Here is an 18,052-nt window from a genome sequence, read left to right as displayed (position 1 = left end):
TAGATGACATTTTACAGTACTCCATTACTGTAGGCACCTTTGAGTTTGAAGGGACAAGCATGTCATAAGAGTGGAGGCTGTGATACAGGGGCAGTGCTCTGACAATGGATCTGCATTGGCAATGCTTAGTGATTCAGCCCAGTGTTGATCAACAGTTTTTAATATTTTGAGATGACATCAGTAGTCGGTCATAATTGTCACCTGCATCATTTTGCTAATAATTTTGGAAAAACAACCCCAACTCAAAGGCCACTTACTAGCTTAATCAGTGAACTGAGCTACGTTTAAATGAAGATGGATCTGTCAACATCCATACTCAGTAGCAGGTGACGTTGAGCCTTTCCTGTCAACAGATACATGTCCATGAAATCCAGTGTTGTAAAAGTAGCCAAAATCATACTTACCCAAATAAAAATTACTTATGAAGTTAAAGTCTTGACAGTAAATCATACATATATTTACATGTATGTTTATGCTGTATGATATGTGTCCACCGATTATTGGCCTGGCCGATTGTGGGATCCCATATTTGGCATTTTTCTTATTATCAGAATCTATATTTTTTTTATTTGTTTGTTTTTATCTGTTTGTCAATTAAGTAAATCACATATTTTAAAGTTGCACTAATTTAGATCTGCAAAGTAATTAATAACTTAAAATAAAGGGAAAGTAAAAGGTACAATATTAGCTTTCAAAATGTAGTGGAGTAGAAGTAGAAGGTAAGTTAAAATAGTTGTCAAAATTGTACAGTAGTTAATTAAATGTACTTAGTAACATCCCATCACTGATGAAAACTGAGCAAACACCCCCTATTAATGAACATTGTGATACATCTGAAGGCTAAGTGGACCTTGAGTTGGAATTATTTGGTCAAAACTTTGAACTCGTATAAAATCAAGTTTTTAAGTTTTTTGTACTAAATGTCCTGTTGTGCTTGTCCACATCTTACACACCACCATCTCTAAAACGCATGCAGAGGAATATTTTAATGAACCAGGGGAAGCAAATATGTCACATCGACTTGATGTTTCCCAGCAATTGTTTGCAAACTTGCCCACCTACACTGTCACAAAGTGTTGCGTATCAAGGCCTTTGGTTTCAGCATTGGTTTACAGTGTCTGTACCACAGTAGTTTCCCCACTGTGAATGTAAGCAGTGCCAGTTAGTTTCAGCTCCAGCAGTGTTGATTTATCTCTGCTCGGCCCCACAGTGTGTATTAGTGCAGCGTGTGAGGCCAGTAGTGAACTACATTGTGGTTTCAGCTTTGGCTGCGCTCTGCCACTGGGCTGCAGTGTCTTGGGCCTCCTCCATCACCAACACAACTTTTCTCATTAGGGGCTAACCGCACCTGCCTGCAGCCAACTCGGCTCTCCTGTCCTCCCCACACATGGAAACAATCTGCATTCCTCCTCGGCACAGCTCTGCTCGGCTGCTCTGCTCCCTCCCCTCCCCTCATGCATCAGCAGCCCACCCTCCCTCTCTCGCTCTCCCTCTATCCTCCTGCTGCTCCCTCTAGTATTTTCGAGCTCCCCACCTGCACCACTCTCCCACAGATGTAGCCCTGGCACTGAGGGGACATCCAAACACCATCCAAATGTGTGTGAGCGCGTATGCACACACACGCACATACACTTCAACTCTGTGCCAAAACTCTTGCCCCTCATTTTCTCTCCTAAAAAAACAACAGGGCTTTTACAACAGCTTACATCTGTTCAGAACGCTTATTATCTCCTGCTATTGCTTATCAAACATGATTGAAAAATGTCCACTTTGAACGTTTCTGCCGGGTTTACGGCACGCACAGCGAGAACCTGGGCAACTGGTCTCAACTGCTCCCAGTTAGCCGAGCCTAGTAGGTCAGTAACAAACCCAGCCAGAGTGAGTAACAGAGGTCTCTTCCTATCCTGCTGTTCTCTGGCATATGGAGAGGTTCAGACGATGGCCCTGCCAGCCCGCCTCGCCGCCTGCTAGCCAACTCGCCAAGACAGAGGGGAGAGAGTCTTCCCACTGCTGTCGGGACAAGAAGCAGAGAAAAGCTGGTCTGAGGAGCTCTCTGGTGGTGAGACCTCAGCCTTGCAGGAAGAGTGAGGGATGAACAAAGTAGGAGGGACTGAAAGAAACGGAGGGAAAAAAGAGGGACGGAGGGAGTTAGTCGAAGCTCGCTGCACTCCACAGTCACGTCCCGGCTGTCTGGTTGCCCGCAGCAACCAGACATGATGTCATAGGCAGTTGAACTTGGACTCGAAGGGGGGGTTAGAGAGAGGGGGTCACTCTCCACTGCCAAGGATTACACTGGGAGAGCCTGAGTGAGAGAGGGAGAGGAAAAGAGGAAGGGGGTTAAGGGAAGTCTGAGCCAGGGGGAGGAGTTTATCTACTAACACCAAAGAATCATGGGTAGGAAGGAGGGAGGCAGAGTTGGTGGAGGATAGACGGAGGTCGAGGGGGGTTAAAACTCTCTCTCGTTCTATTAAAGGTGGGGCGATCGCTGCTCTCCCTGGGCCGAGGCCTGTGGAATGTCAGTGGCAGCCAGAAGAGCTCCGCCTGTGCCAAAGCCTTCACTCTGCCCTCTTATCAAACTGAGAAACTGGATCCCCGGTGTAGCTGCCCTCAATAGCTTTACAGTGTAGCTTGAGACCACTCAGGCCCACAGAGCAGAGACTTATTAGGAGGATCGCCTTACATGTAAACTGGTAGCGCATGACAGAGCAGTTACAGTCCCATGTTTGCTCACTGGTAAGCTGTTCAGGGCTGAGAGAAAAAAATGCTGGTCGTAGATCTGAAATAACACAAGTGTTTTTAATGAGTAAAATTCCAAAGTCAGCCCTCTTTAAATCAGCAAGTGGTAAAATAGAGGTTGTAACTTTTTTCAACACTGTATGGGACAGCTGAGCTCAGCAAGTACTGTAAGTGAGGGAGGAAAACGAGTAGTAGGTGGCCACCTAGTGGAGGAAGTAGTGTCTATACAAGGTGTCCCCAACACTTAGAAACCCTGTAAAACAAAGCAACCTCTACTCACGAGGCCTGGTTGCTGCTTGCATCGACCACCTGGTTGCAAAACATGTAACATTATTATCTGGCTATCCAATAATTTCTAGAAAAAAAGCTAAGAAATGTGACATTTTGTCATATTGATCAGACTTGTACTCTTCAGCTTTCTACTCTTCATAGGGCTGTGACTAGCAGTTACTTTCAATAGTAATTAGATTTATTAAAAAGATTTATTAATCAATAAATCATGAAGATTTATTGATTAATCGTTAAAAATGTCAATCAAAATTGACTGAAAATTTATTTAAATGACTGAAATGTTTAATCCATTATCAAAATAGTTGGCAACTAATTATTTGATTGACTGATCTTCTAATGGTTGCAGCTCTAGATGAAAACCAGTGATGAACACCTTGTTCTTTGTCGCACTTCACACCTTTTCATCTGTACCAATTCTACCTTCTGTATTATCTACCTCCATGCCAATGACTTGGGTGTGTGTGTCTTAGTAGTAATGTGCTTTGTTTTCAACTTGTTCCTTCTTACTGCAGGCACTCAAGACTGATGAGAATCGAGACTTAATTGGAATGTAAATATATTATCGACTAATTTCCTTTCTTTTCTTCTCTCCACAGTCCTGGTTCCTCTGACAAGGCCTCTCTAAATCAAGAGCTAAAATTGTGTCATGAAAATTGGAAAATTTGAAAAAAGAAACACATCACCGCTGATTAAGAACGGACTGCTGACACTCAAAGGTCTTTCTCTCTCGCCAACACTATTCAAAGTACTACTACAGAACCCCCCCAACCCCCCGCCCACTCCGCCCGAAGAGGACTTTCAATCCAACACAATTTGAGCAGGAACTTTCGTCCCCCCCTTTATGCAGGAGGCTTCAATGAGATTGAGTGGACAGGCTCAGAATGCAAGGAGGAGGAAGAAGAAGATGAACTGTCTCACACACACCACGAAATGTCAGAAAGGAAACACAATATGGCAACCTGACAAATGACCAATTATACATTTGTTGTTTCATTTTTTATGATTTTTTTTTTTTTTTTCATTTTGTTGTCTCCACAATGAAACTCCATGCATTGGCTGGGAGATCCAAAAAAAAGAAAGTAGTGGTAAATGGTGACATCGGATGTGCAAGTTGAAAAGATTGCAACCCAAACTGCACGCCTCCATATCCTCCAGGTGCATGGTCCCACCTGAACCACAACCCCCACCCCTCCACCCACCACTGCCCCACCTGCAGCGCCATGCTAACCAGGGTCCAGACCGTAACCACAGCCGCATGCCTGCGTGTCGCCACACTCTGCCACTTCGTTCGCTCAGCCCTGAGCCTCTTTTCATTTCTGATTGGCCAATCATTGGTGACACCATGTGATGGTGTGACATATATGCACTAAGTGGCTGGTCTTTGTTTACCTGTCAAAGTATCAGGGCGTCCTGCTGTGGGAGAAGTGATAGCCATGAGGCGAGTACAAGCGAGTGAACACACGACAGACAGTCATAACACTAACTCTACATGTGCTCGTTCATCCCCTCACCTATGCACTATTAATTTTAATAAGGGATGAACAGTATTGCACATCGATGGTCAGATGAGCGATCAGAGAAGTGAGTGGAGGCTGGCTACTGCTGCAGGGATGAGGCTGTGCTAACATTCAGGTCTAGGCCCTGAAACATGCAGCGCACATACGGTCACACTCTCACACCACACATGCACGCTTGCATACAGCACATACAGACCATCTTCTCTAGAATAGTCGGTCACACAACCACTCATTATATCATTTGTTATTATTCATAGACATGGAATTTAATTTACAGTAATGCACACGCAGCATCAGCTTCATATTATTAGCTTTCATTTTGTGTTTTCTTGCGATATTTTTTTCTTTTTTGGCCAGATTTGGTTTTGGTTTTTGTCTCACTTGGATTGTTTTAATCTTCTCTTGCATGCCACAACACTTTTTTCTTTAGTTTGCAGTATGGCGCTCAAATTTCAGTGAAACAGTAATAGCAGTTTCTCAAATCTCTCACGTATGGACAGCACAGTAACAACAGCTCATCACATGCATTGCATTGCTTTACCCTGTATCCCCTAGTCCAGTCACAGAAAACCCCAGAGGACTACACGCAGACACCCACACACATACACACACAGACACACACATAAAATGCACACTAACACCACCAACAACCTGACATAAAATTATAAAGGGAAGCCTTTATATTTGGTTCTCCAAACTGCCTTTGTTAATGGTTTTTCATTCACTTAAGATTTGTCTTTTTAATTTGAGATATTTTTTCTATGTAAATGTTCACATTGAAATTGCTCACGGTATTATTTTCATCATGACACAATCCAACAAAAGCCGACCTCACAAAATAACTGGACTGCCTAGCTGTTGGTTCTGTTTTGCAGGGATAGTAAACAGGGCTGAGGCCCCGTTCTCAGCCTCTCTAGTAACATTAGCTCTATGTACTAAAACCATATATCAAGACTATAACAGTATATGAAAGTGCCTCTGTATTCCCTTAATGCAATTAGTAATAAACTTGACTTCAGGTTCTCTTCCCACATATAAGCTAAAGCTACAGGGAATGGTAGCGATGGTGCATGTGGAAACCATTGGCCTAGGACAGATCTTTATAGAGGACTGCAAACCTTTTTGTAAAGACAGAGAGAGAGAGATCTTATACATATATATTTATGATATATGCTCCTTTTTAACTTTTACTACACAAGCTGGTTGGCAGTCTAGTTATTTTCTGAACTCTCACCTCCCCCTTCCCCCCCCCCCCCCACAACCCGTTTTCAGTAACATCACCTCACTGTTACCAGTACGGAGCAAACGACACACGCCATCGCCATCTGCAGCGCAGCATTATGATATCTAGATGATCATGTCAAAAATCGACAGTAGGTTTGAAGAAAAAAAAAAGTGTTTGTTTTTTGATGGAAAGTATTATTATTGAAAAATATGTGTCGATTGAGCCACGTGCAATGCATTGGGTAGATCATTGTGTTTGTCTGTTAGAGATTTTTAAGAAAGCTAAGAGAAAAGAGAAAAAAAATGTATTTGTTTCAAGTCCGTAAGCTCCGGGACTCTAAACTAGAGGGCCATGAAAAATCCTAGTCTTTGTAAGTTGGGGGTTATTTGTTTTTATTTCCTTTGTCTCTTTTTTAATGTTTTATGTGTAATCAGTTGTTTATAAAAATGTGGGAGGGCTGAAGGAAAAAAAATTCTACACAACTTGAGAAAAAAAAATTCTCTATCATCAGATGAAAACTGGTGCTTTAACACTATAAAGTACATTCAGAATTATTGTAAATGAATGGTAATGAACAAAAATAACAGACCATTAAGGAAACAGCATTATTCCTCTCTCTATTTTTATTCTTCTTCTATTTGTATTGAGTGGGGGGGAGAGGTTCCTATTCCTTAAGGTTGTGACACAAAAGGCATTTTGGTTCAACCTTTAGAAAATCAAAAAAACAAAAACAATCAGACCCATAATGTCACGCCAGAGAAACCCTTCAGATAACTTACCCACGCACTGCCTGAAACTCACCAGCAAACAAATAAAACAACCCTCCCAATTTTACTCATTTTTATCACACACGTATGGCATAAATACACAACAAGTTTCTCCCCGTTCTGCGGGAGATGCTTCACATCCAGAAAACCTTTTCTTCCCATGATCATGTCAACTTGTTTCCGACTCCGGAGCTGGATCAAATTCAGCAGGTTGTGTTGAGACCCACATGCAATGGAAAGAGTATAAGCTTCTGTCTCCTGCACAGATAACAGAAGTAGAAAAAAGGGGCAAAAATATGAACCATTTATGAAACAGGCAGCAAGGTGAGCCTCTCCCCTGTTCCACCCCCTCCTCTGTAAATTACTCTTATAGTGCTTGTGCTGTAGTGTATAGTTTCCCAGCAGTTAAAGGTTGTCCCTTAAAAGTGCCTTTTGTTCACAGACTCCATTTTGTAATCCAGATCGCCCCCCTTTTTTTTCGAAACGGCTTGAGGTAGCAGGTTGCCCCTGAGTGCCACGAGGAGGCAAAAGTTTGCCACCTGTTCAGCTCTCTGGGACAACTTTTCCCTCCGCCTTCGAAAATGAATCCCCTCCATTGTACCTCCCCTATATCCTCTCTTCCTTTTCAAAGCCGTATATATATACATATATATATATATAGTACAAAAGGAAACTGGTGTGAATTAGTTCTTTACTTTTTATTGATAAATGATGACAAAAAAAAAAACTTTTCGAAAAGGCAAAAAAACTTGTTCTCGTTCAGCTCTTGCTTTTTTCTTCTTCCCCTCTGTCTCCACTGTCTGTTTTCTCTTAGACACTGGAGTAGTCTGTAACTGTGTGTCCGTCACTCTGTCAGTCTCTCTCTCTCTCTCTCTCTCTCTCGCTCTCTCTATCTTTCCCCCTCTCTCTCTCTCTCTCTCTCTGTCTCTCTCTCCTGCCCTCTCCGCTGTTGGGAGGGTGAAAAAAAAAATTGCCGAGAAACTTTTTGTCTGAGCAGAATGCAGTTAGCTCACATGTTATTCTTGTCTGTATGCTTCACATTGTATTACCATACCCATCTTCTTCAGCTTCTCCATTCAACAGCTAATGTAAGTGAACAAATTACGCTGATGGGCTTTTGGGGGTGTCCTTTGGGTGGGTTAGGAAGGGACGACAGGGGTTCAGGGGTTTGGGGTTGAAGAGGTTTTTACGGAGAAGATTGACGGGGTCGAGAGGGCTGGATGAACTGCTTTGGGATGTTGGAAAAGGGGCTGCTTCGACTAGGAAAAGAGTTTGCTCTTCTTGTTTTAGCTATTTATTTTTTTGGCTTTGTTTTATTCCCACACCACCCACCCACTTTTTTTGTTTCCTTTTAATTTGGATTTTTTTTTTTTGCTATCAGGGTATGCTGTCGTTTAGGCTCTCTTTGAGGAAGCCTTGGACTGTAAATGAAAGCTACAAGCACCTTATAACCGGACTTGTCCTGCACGAGGCTGAAAAGAGGGGGGTTGCATTTCCAGGACATATCCCACATTCACTCAAATCTCTCAAAGTGAAGTATTATTGTTCATGGCGGGTCTCACACAGTGAAACCCTCAGCAGTATTAGCCATTTACAACACACCAACCAGATAGACTGAAAAGCCAGCATGAACCTGATCTCTCCGATTTGTGAGGATTCAGGGAAGTCCCTCCATTTTTTTCTCCTCTTACCACCTCATGCTGGACTGCTCCGTGTCTTTTGTTCTGTTGTTCATTTTGTTCTTTATCTTCTTAAGCGTGTATGGTTATTGGTGTAATAAGGCAGCACCCTTAGGCCCCCTGACTCCCAGCTCTTCTACGCCTCCGTCTATGCCCTCAGTGCAGCACCACTTCTTTGTGAGAACACCCCCAGAGCTCTAGGTGAAATGCATGTGTTAATTACAGTTTCTTTTCCATAAGAAGAAAAACACAGTTTGAGAAGAGCAGCACCTGATTGAATAAAAAGGATGTTCTTGACTGTACCTTCTTGCTGTGCCATGTCTTTCTTTCTATGAACTGGTGGCTCAAAGAAATCGGCTACTTGTCTTTAAATGTGTGCAATTATTTTATAAATCGTTCTGATCACACCAGATCCTCTTTGAGCTCTTATCTTGAAGGTCGGTGCTGTCTATGTGCTGTTTTCAGCTCTTCATCCCAAGTGAACCTGGATCATATACACAGGGGTAAGAGGACATGTATCTCTGTGTTACTAGAGTAGTTTTTCAAATAATAACTGAATAAAAATTATATCATTTCAAAGTTGCAGTTTACATCCATGTCTGTCTAGATAATGTGCATGTGGTAAAGACTGAAAAAATTAGGCTATTAAGTGTATTTTCTGGCAAATTTGAAGTTATCAGTATATTGTCATCCAGTGAAAAACATGCTGTCTTTACTTTGAGACAATTTCTACAGACGACTGATAGAGAGCTTCATTTGCAACAGAGCTTGTGGTGGAAAACAGCTGTGTTTCGATTACTGTCTAAGTAATTAAGCTGATTCTGATGGAGCACTAAGAAGCTGTGAATTCTAAAACGTAAATGCTTCACCCACATGTTGAACCTAGCAGCATAGAAGATCTCTACAGCGTGCATCCAAGATCAGTGTCACCATGTCAGTATCCAACCAAATGGGAAATATGGTCACTGTCTCCCCTTCTGCTGCTGAGTTATGGGATTGAATTATGGCAAGTGAAGGGATTTTTTTGCAGAACAATATTATGTCACGGTGAAGTTGACCTTTGACCTTTTGGATATAAAATATCATCACTACATCGTTTTATCTTAAATGAGATTTACAGAGTCAGAGTGACCTTTGAGCATCAAAATCGAATCTGTTCATTCTTGAGTTCAAGTGAAGTTTTCACCAAATTTGAAGAAACTCCCTCAAGGTGTTCCTGAGATATCGCATTCACAAGAACAGGCAGACAGACAACCCAAAAACAGTCCATGGCTTTGGTTCAAAACATCTGAACAATGTTTGTGTTTTTCATCTTTAGACTGGGTATGTATGGTGCCGAGGATTAATACTACTGACGTGATGATCATCTAAATATGCATGTCGAACCACCAGCAGGTCAAACGTTTCACTTGTCCAGTAAAAAAATAAAGTTGTTTCAACTTCACGTTTTTGGTTCTGTGAGAAATGTATTGGGAGGATTTCTGATTTCTGAAATGTGTTAAACAGAGTCAGAGTTCCCAGAGGATGGACTTTAATAACTTTGGTGATCCAGTGACCTTTCATCTAGTGCCGTCATTACGTTAAAATTTAAATCCATCCAGTAATTTGGTTGAAAAAAATGACAGATAATTAGCCATTCCCATCTGCTTCAGGTGCACTTGCACTTTAGTGTGTATTTGCAAATATTAGAATACTTCTGAATTAAACTCAGGTAAACATATATATAACTGCTCCACATCAACATATTAGCATTTTTCTACATCCAAGCAGCACTCCATGCATTGTGTTTTGTTTGTTTTTTTATGTTAGCATTGTCATTGTGAGCATGTTGGCACCGTCCAGCCTAAGAAATACAACCTAACAGAGGCATTGCTGTAGACTTTTAGTTACATTTAGCATTTACATCATTTTTGACATAACAACATGTCTATATAAACTTTCTTTTCAGCAGTAACACAAAGAAACAGAGTGTGCAAAGCAGGATCAAGTTTAATTGTGAGAAGTTGCAAAAACGCACCAAATGTTCATTTGAATAAACACAATCAAATGATAATATACATTAAATTTAAGTTCTCTAAGCTTAAATAATATGCTTTAAATAAAGGCGTACCACAATTTAGTATTGCTCACAATTACAAAAAATAGAACTCAGACGAGGCAGATTAAAACAGAAGGCTTTGAAATGAAGCTGCAGAGGTGCAGAAGTCCTGAGTACAGGTCAGTTAAAACATTTCCCTGTCCGGTAAATGTGTCTTTGCTTTTCTTAGTTATATATAAAGTTAAACACTGGCAACAACAACAGGTCGGAAGGTACATCACTAAAATTTTAAATCACTGAAATATCTATTCTAAGCTCAGTTTGGTCAAAGGCACTATAAAGTATATGGCTAGAATATGTATGAAAAAAGCAAAGCTCTAACTGACCAATTTAGCTGTGAGAAATGATGATGATGATGATGATGATGACTGAAGGCTGAATGATTATCAAAAGGTTTTTGGCCTGAACATAAAGTAATGTGCTCACTTGGGTGTTCCTTAGTTACAGTGTCTCAGTACTAGGGCTGGGCGATATATCGATATAAAACTTATATCGATATATCGATATAAAACTTATATCGCTATATTTTTTAAATGTGATATGAAATTAGACCATATCGCATACATCGATATAGTTCAAATTTGCGCTGTGATCCTTGCTCCAGGCAAGCCGCTGACCCGGAGCTCTCTGCACTGCTCCCCGCGCCCCTCCTCGTTCATGCACAAAGAAGGGAGGGGCTGGAACAGACACTCCGGCACTCTTCAACAAACACTTTGGTGGCCGCCGTTGCCCCGCACTTTGGCCTTGATGCCCCGTGAAAAAAAAATCATCGCACGGCCACCGGACAGCGTAGCGAGCTTGCCCTGAATTACAGCCACCTGAGTGCACAGAGGTCACTCACAGTAACTTCAGTGAGTTCGCGGTTCGCGCAGGTGGAGTCTCATCATCACGATGATCTCACGTGAAAGCCTCTCACACAGCAGCAGCGTCTCAAAACAGAAGAACGAAACTTACAGCACAGCGAGCGAGCTCAGCCGGTTTTGACATGATACGTGACTGACTTATGTGGTAGGATTTAGTCCGGTAAAGTTGGAAATATATTCACAGATTTTAACTTCCCGGATCAATAACTCATAAGTGAAACCTTGTTAAAACACATCTGACGGCTCTTTCCTACGGTAGTAAGGAAGACAACGAGCTACAACCGTATTTTCATCCAAACGAGCGTCTGGACATTAACTCTGGTCTGTATGGTCAGCCGTCTGTGAGACGAGGGCGCAGGGACCGTCTACAAAGTGCAACACTGAAAAGAGAAACTACAAAAAATATTCAATAACTTCACTATTATTCAGAGTCTAGTGTCACCAAAATCACTCCACACATCAGTGGTCTCCTGCTGGTTATTCTACAATTTTTTTGTTTGGAAAAAATGTGCTTTGCCATAATTTGGGGGAATTTCTATTTGGGAGAAATATTCAGTAACACTAATATTCAGTGTAGTGTCACAAAACTCACCTCACCCTAACCCTACTTAAAAAAAAACTTTTGTAATGTAACATTATTGATTTTGGTATTTAAATAATGTTTTAATACATAATCCATTTCTTATTATAAATTAGGATGTTATGGTACAGTCTGAAAGGTAAATCAACAAATTTTACTCAGTGGCCTTTGTGCCCTGTCATGTGGCCTTGGTGCCCCTGAAAAAAAAAAAGTGAAGGCCAAATGGACTTGCCCCTAAAATGACGAAATTCCCACCCACATGTCATATTTGGCTTTGACTTTGACTGAACATTTGCTCTCACTTTGCATAAATATATCGGGATATATATCGTATATCGATATTCAGCCTAAATATATCGGGATATGACTATTAGTCCATATCGCCCAGCCCTACTCAGTACAATTCAAAACATCATTTTCAAGCACCGCTAATTGATAACTAAACAAACTAGTAACTAAAGTGCTTCAGGGCGATCAGTCCTCTGCAGCCAGGTCCATCTGAACCGCTGCTTCAACTCGCGTCTCTGTTATCTTGGGACAGAGAGAGAATCAACAGTTATTTCTGATGTTTTATGTGATTTGCAAAGTGAAAAAGAGCATCTGTTTAATCTACCTGTGGACCAGGAGATGTCTGTGGTGCAGGTTCAGTTTCCTGCACTGGACCGGATTTCTCCCCACTATCGTATGGACTGTCATCTGGCCTTTCTGACGCTGGAAACACAGATCCATTTTGCACTGGGGGTGGCAGTATAGCTGGTGCATCCTGGATGTTGGAGATTTCTCAGTGAGATCTTTAGAAGTCTCACACCAACATTACTTCAAACTGTGGAGGACACACTTACCTGCTGAGTCTCTGGTGGGGGCCTTGTCTCTTGGACAGGAGGGTCTCTAAATGGCAGTGCAGCATGTTTAGGGCACGGCCGAGTACTTTTCCTACTTTGCTGCATCACGAGGGTTGGAGGAGGTGGTGGTGGTGGTGAAGTTGTTTCCTAAATGAACGCAGACTGACGTTAGGGAAAGCACTAAGTCCCACTTCGTGTCAAAGCTGGGCCCTAATCCACTTCTCTGACAGTGACTGTTCTGATTGGTTTATGGTACTGTGGTTGTCTGTAAAAACGGGTGTCAGGGCTGTGGCTATACAAAGACTCTCTGTAATATTTCTTGAAATTCGAAGGAATAATGACAACATAAGGTTAAGTTTTGCACTCTGCAATTAGATTCATATCAAAAATGCTGCTAGATTTTTAAGGATGATTACCAGATTTGACCGAAGCTGGACTTTTAGGGCCGATACCAATATTTAAATTAAAGAAATTTGGATATTGGTATGGCGACCAGCATTTTTTCTTTGTTTAATTACGTCAGCCATGGGATTCTGAACAAACCATAAGCTCAATGATCTAAGGTGACAGTGTGAGTGATACAGGTCTTGTTGACCATCGCCCCACAGGGAAGGTAAAGTCTCCCTGCTCACTACTCTATTATAGTCTCATATCACAATAACAATGTGGTATATATTGCCCAGCCCTACTAGACTGCTGTGCTATCTCCACATGTGAAGAAACATTTCTATACAAGGTGACTGACTGAATTAAAATAAATTAAAAATAAAAATACGTATGCACTGCCTGGTGCCAGCTCATAATGCAGGAATACGTTACAAATTATTGATGTATTTTTGTTTTGTAAATGCTCAGAAAATACAACAGAAATGTCTCTGTTGCTGTGGTTGTACTAAGGGAATTTGACCTCATGACCTCAGTATATCGATGGCGTCTACAACTACGATATGTGTGACTTTGGAGCCTCCACGAGGTTAAAAATAAATGAATAAATAAATAAAAACACACCCACTCCATTCTACACCGCAGCAGTTAGCAAGTTAGCTATACCAAGTATAATAGCAGCAAAGGTTTCCAGTGGCGCTCTACAGAGTAATTTATATAACATATAAATGACATATTATTATATTACAGCAATATTCATGACATTGTTTGACTGAACTGTAAAGTTTCCACTGCTGAGCAGACCATGCGCTACTGCTACCCTTACCATTTCTCCTCGGCTCTCTCAAAAACCAGCACGGGACGGAACAGGAACCGGAAGAACAAACAGAGATCGATACAAACACATAAAAAACCCCAAGTGTGTTTCCTCCACCGACAACGTAATAAAAAAAACTAAAGAAGCAGAAATAACTGTTCATCAACAGCCGACATCCTCTCAAACGGATTCTGGTCCGGAAGCAACCACATCCGGAAATTACCCTTCAGAGTTAAAGACGATATTAAAAAAAATCTATCTATCTATCTATCTATCTATCTATCTATCTATCTATCTACTGTATCTGGGTGGAGGAATTACAGAACAATGTAATAAGTGAATGTTAACATTTCTTGCGGAAAAGTCACCAAACTCAGTTAAATGTAGGGATATCCTGATCCTGACCATCTGCAAACCAAAGCCATTCAAAAATATCATTAACTTTAACATTAGTAGCGCTGAATGAGTCTTTATTTGACCTTTTCATATGATGTTAACATTGTCATGTATGTGTGTTTTGTATAGATACTAAGGGACAATATGAGTGTGTATCCTCATAATAAATATAATCAAAATATTCTGAAAATACAAAAGCGGAAGTGTGGTGTTCTCCAGACTTCCCAATGACGATCTTCCGGTTAGTGTTTTTAGTAAACACAAGAAGCCAGCCTTAAAGTAGACACACACACACAAAACACGTCGTTGTGACGGCTATAATCTGTGTCACCAGTTGTTTTACCAGCCATATTATAACTCAGCAGTGGACTTTTATTCCGTCGAGAGAAAGCCGTCGCTGCTGCCGTCGATTTACCTTCACGCTCTCCACGGAATGACAGCAAACTATCAGCTAACTAGCTAAGATAACTAAATAGTCCAAACGATAGCTTGTTAGCTTAGCTCCTGCTGACGGTTGCTGGGTGTCTACCGCCCTCTGAACGAAGTGGACACTCTCATGGTGGTCTCAGTTCGATGGGGAACTGCCTGTTTTCACATGGTGCGGATGACCTGTCGCTGCTGAACGAGTCCGAGGGGGGCAGCCTGCCCGGAGAGCCTCCCCCGCCCTACCAGGTGAGCTGCTGGGGCTCGAGTCAAACACACTCCGGTAGTTTTAACACGCTAGCTAATCCCCTTGATTGTTTGCTATAACATCTGTCATACAGTTAGCTCTCAGTACTGTTGCAGACATATTCAATATCGAAAGAGCATAAGTCCTGGAAGATGATGTTCATTCAGTTTGGGACTTGTAAAGCTGAGGAGCAGCTGGCAGAGACCTGGACACACTGTGCTGCACATCAGAACATTTTTTCGGGCAATAACTATAACAGCGATCATTAATATCAGCTATATTTAAAATCTCAGGAGATCCAAAAAGCCCAGGTACTCCTAACCCTAGATATAGATTAATTTCTTGGATCATTGAGTAGTGGTTGGTTTCAGTACAAAATGTAAGAAAACGATGAAAATGTTTTATTTTAAACCCCAAAATGACTTCCTCATAGTTTTGTCTACCACCCTAAGATGTTCAGTTTACTGTCACATAGAATGTAAAAAAAATATTAACATGTAAGAAACTTGGATCAAAGGAAAAGAAAATAATTAAATGACTGATTAATCAATTATTGTGACTCAAATACACAGACTTTCAGTGCGTAGGCATCTAATGTTGTTGGTGGTAGATTGTAACAAACCTTAGGGAATTCTTGAATGGCTGACTGTGTGAAAGAGGACCTGCTCCCTCTGTAGATATGTTTGTAAGAAAAACACAACGGTTCTTTGTCTCAGATGCCAATAGATCATCCCTAATTCTACACACTGGACCTTGAAACAGTCATTTTACTGTAAATTTCTCTGGCTCTAATGCAAAGAGAAGACAGGCATAGCTTTAACCTCCCCTCCAAGAAGACTTGCTTTATAGTTGTCTTCTGTTTCTTTTCTCCAGGAGCGTACCCAGCCACTGCCAGTGTACCATCCCAACCCAGGTGAGAGTCGTCTGGCTTACCAGCTGACCGAGGAGGAGCAGATTCGCATCGCCCAGCGAATCGGTCTCATCCAGCACCTGCCCAAAGGTGTCTTCGACCCGGGCTCCGACCCCTCCAACAAGAAAGTGAAAGAGTGAGTATGAACTAGTAAAAAGTCACCAGCCTGTTTGTTTAATGTTTTGTTTCTCTTTTTCTTTCTTTCTTTTTTGTTTTGCATCTTGATTTGATGGAACACAATGGACTGGGTTCGATTTAGTGCCATTTTTAAATAAAGCTGTTGAATGATGATGGATGATCAAAGTAGGATAAGTTAGATTTTTTTTTTTATTCTTGTAGAAATGTTTTTTGCGCTATATTGTACCATAGTGCATGTGTATTCGAAAATGTAACACAGATCGGCCTGAACTTATTTTACAAATATTATCTTTATACTTACATTTTAAGGACTGACTGTCTCTCCCCTCCAGGTGTGTGATCTGCATGATGGATTTCGAGTACAGCGATCCCATTCGGTTCTTGCCCTGCCTTCACATCTACCACGTAGACTGCATTGACCCCTGGCTGATGCGCTCCTTCACCTGCCCCTCCTGCATGGAGCCGGTGGACGCGGCCCTGCTGTCCACTTACGAAACCAACTGAGCAGCCCCCTGACGGGATGGTTGCTCCTGCCTAAATGTAACTGCACCTTTTTAGCCGAAACTGTCCTCGCTGTTCAAACAGGTAGCCAAGGTGACGTTATGCAGATGTTTGGAGGGTGTTTTGGGATGCAGGCAGATGTTGATGCTCCTACAGTGCATTGATTAGGTCAGGACCTCATTTGGGCTTTGGAAAAGTCTTTGCCTTTTACAGTAGGACAACGTGCCAAATCAAGCTAGATAAAGAATATCGAGAGCTGTACACGTAGCAAAATATTACTGCAAAGTAATTTCACTTTTGTATGACTGATAGTCTGTTTGAATTTGTGTTTTCTATGGTAATTAGATGCATGTCACTAATGTAATTTACTTCCCCTTTCAAGACGTCACGTGCAATATGTATGTCAATGGAGAAAACGCAGGAGATTTGTCCTGGCATTGTAGTTTGTCAGAAAATCCAGTGATAACATGAAGTGAAGTTACTGTGTTTTTTTTTAACCCATGGCCATGAATGTCACAAAAACACAGGCCTTTCTTTATGCAATGCAACCATCAAAGCACAGAAAAAAAAATCTTTCCTGAACAAAGATAGGTTGTGAGGTCCCCATTCATGTCTAACGCCATGAGATGAAATGGTGTCATTTCAGCTTGGAAGATATTTGAAGATATTTAATTTGATTAGGGTCTTGTTGTCTTTACTGTAGTATTTTTATTTTGACGCTGCTTTTGTTAGCGTGGATCTGTTTTTGTTTTGCCTTACCCTTGCTTTGCTTTGCCTCAAATGTTTGCTCTGTGTAGTTTTAAAAATCAACCCTTCATGTGTCTTATCATTGTTTACTGTCAGTGACATTTACAAAGACAGAATAAGCCGTGCAATCCCCCTTAAAGCACCTTGGGATACCCCTCATCTGGCACTCTGTAGCTCGTCAATTTGGTAGATGATTGTGAGTATTGATGTGTGTGTATGTGTATGTGTGTGTTTTTTGACAGGATGGTGGGTAGAGATTGAAATGTCGAGGTAACATTGTGAATTAACCCTGTCAGTTGTAAGCCTTGTCGTAGTTACCTCTCTTTTTCTAGTTTGAACCTGTTTCGTTTTGTGTTGATGGCCTTCTTACAGCAAGTGATGCATTTCCAGAGCTCCTGAGTCTGGTTGAACAGAATACTCTTGGTATTAGGTGTGTGATATCTGTAGAAAGGAATGTATCTTGAATGTAAAGCAGTACTTCAGCTTTTAAAGATTTAGAGGCGACAATAAGAGGACATTTCTGATTTACTCAGGCTGCTGTGCCTTTTAAGGTTGAGGTAAGCCAATTCCTGTGAAGTACAATCATTTCTGGCATAACTTTTGGTTTTCTTTTCGTTGTCATTTAGAGGGAGACAGATACCAGCACTGCACTGATTTGTGTCACTATGAAATAGGCCTAGGATGAAGCCAGAACACTGCTCTGGCTGCTGTTAACAATCATTTTGTGTTTTTAATTTATGGTGTGTGCCACCGGTGCACGTTTTAGGAAAATCGTAAAACCACAATAAAAGTGGATACCAAATTTTACACAAGTATGGTGTGTTGTCTCTTTATTGTGTGCATATCTAAACATTTAACAAACAAATGTTGTGCTCTTCTCAACTCCATTCT

General features: G+C 41.3%; 3 protein-coding genes across 21 annotated transcripts in view; 2 read left to right on the top strand and 1 right to left on the bottom strand.

Annotated features, from left to right (window-relative positions):
• LOC115580196 (nuclear factor 1 X-type-like) overlaps positions 1 to 8,517 on the top strand; it is a 114,719-nt gene extending 106,202 nt beyond the window's left edge. For all 19 annotated transcript variants that reach the window (XM_030414304.1, XM_030414354.1, XM_030414325.1 and 16 more), the window contains one exon: positions 3,624 to 8,517. In XM_030414304.1, coding sequence (XP_030270164.1) covers positions 3,624 to 3,638 — 15 coding nt within the window. In that variant the 3' untranslated portion in view covers positions 3,639 to 8,517. The remainder of the gene's footprint in view (positions 1 to 3,623) is intronic.
• A 3,538-nt stretch (positions 8,518 to 12,055) lies between these two features.
• On the bottom strand, positions 12,056 to 14,001 carry LOC115588254 (pistil-specific extensin-like protein). Its single transcript, XM_030428719.1, has 4 exons — positions 13,809 to 14,001; positions 12,599 to 12,745; positions 12,370 to 12,519; positions 12,056 to 12,287 (listed from the first exon to the last, which is right to left on the bottom strand). Exons 1-4 carry the CDS (start codon positions 13,809 to 13,811, stop codon positions 12,231 to 12,233), a joined length of 357 nt encoding a protein of 118 aa, XP_030284579.1. The 5' UTR covers positions 13,812 to 14,001; the 3' UTR covers positions 12,056 to 12,230.
• Positions 14,002 to 14,420: 419 nt separating this feature from the next.
• On the top strand, positions 14,421 to 17,973 carry rnf11a (ring finger protein 11a). Its single transcript, XM_030434355.1, has 3 exons — positions 14,421 to 14,867; positions 15,739 to 15,911; positions 16,246 to 17,973. The coding sequence occupies exons 1-3, from the start codon at positions 14,769 to 14,771 to the stop codon at positions 16,415 to 16,417; spliced, it is 444 nt and encodes a 147-aa protein (XP_030290215.1). The 5' UTR covers positions 14,421 to 14,768; the 3' UTR covers positions 16,418 to 17,973.
• The last annotated feature ends 79 nt before the right edge of the window (positions 17,974 to 18,052 follow it).

This window comes from Sparus aurata, chromosome 1 (genome assembly GCF_900880675.1).
Source record: "Sparus aurata chromosome 1, fSpaAur1.1, whole genome shotgun sequence".
Taxonomy (NCBI): domain Eukaryota; kingdom Metazoa; phylum Chordata; class Actinopteri; order Spariformes; family Sparidae; genus Sparus; species Sparus aurata.
Note: the sequence above shows the minus strand (reverse complement) of the source record. Positions and strands in the feature narration are given on the sequence as shown.

Excerpts from the sequence above, each read along its gene's own strand:
- rnf11a (XM_030434355.1), top strand. The coding sequence starts at position 14,769 with ATGGGGAACTGCCTGTTTTCACATGGTGCGGATGACCTGTCGCTGCTG. Across the intron at positions 14,868-15,738 it reads AGCCTCCCCCGCCCTACCAG|GAGCGTACCCAGCCACTGCC; the intron begins GTGAGCTGCTGG and ends TCTTTTCTCCAG. Across the intron at positions 15,912-16,245 it reads TCCAACAAGAAAGTGAAAGA|GTGTGTGATCTGCATGATGG; the intron begins GTGAGTATGAAC and ends TCTCCCCTCCAG.
- LOC115588254 (XM_030428719.1), bottom strand. Across the intron at positions 12,520-12,598 it reads CCCCACCAGAGACTCAGCAG|GATGCACCAGCTATACTGCC; the intron begins GTAAGTGTGTCC and ends TCCAACATCCAG. Across the intron at positions 12,288-12,369 it reads AGACATCTCCTGGTCCACAG|ATAACAGAGACGCGAGTTGA; the intron begins GTAGATTAAACA and ends CTCTGTCCCAAG.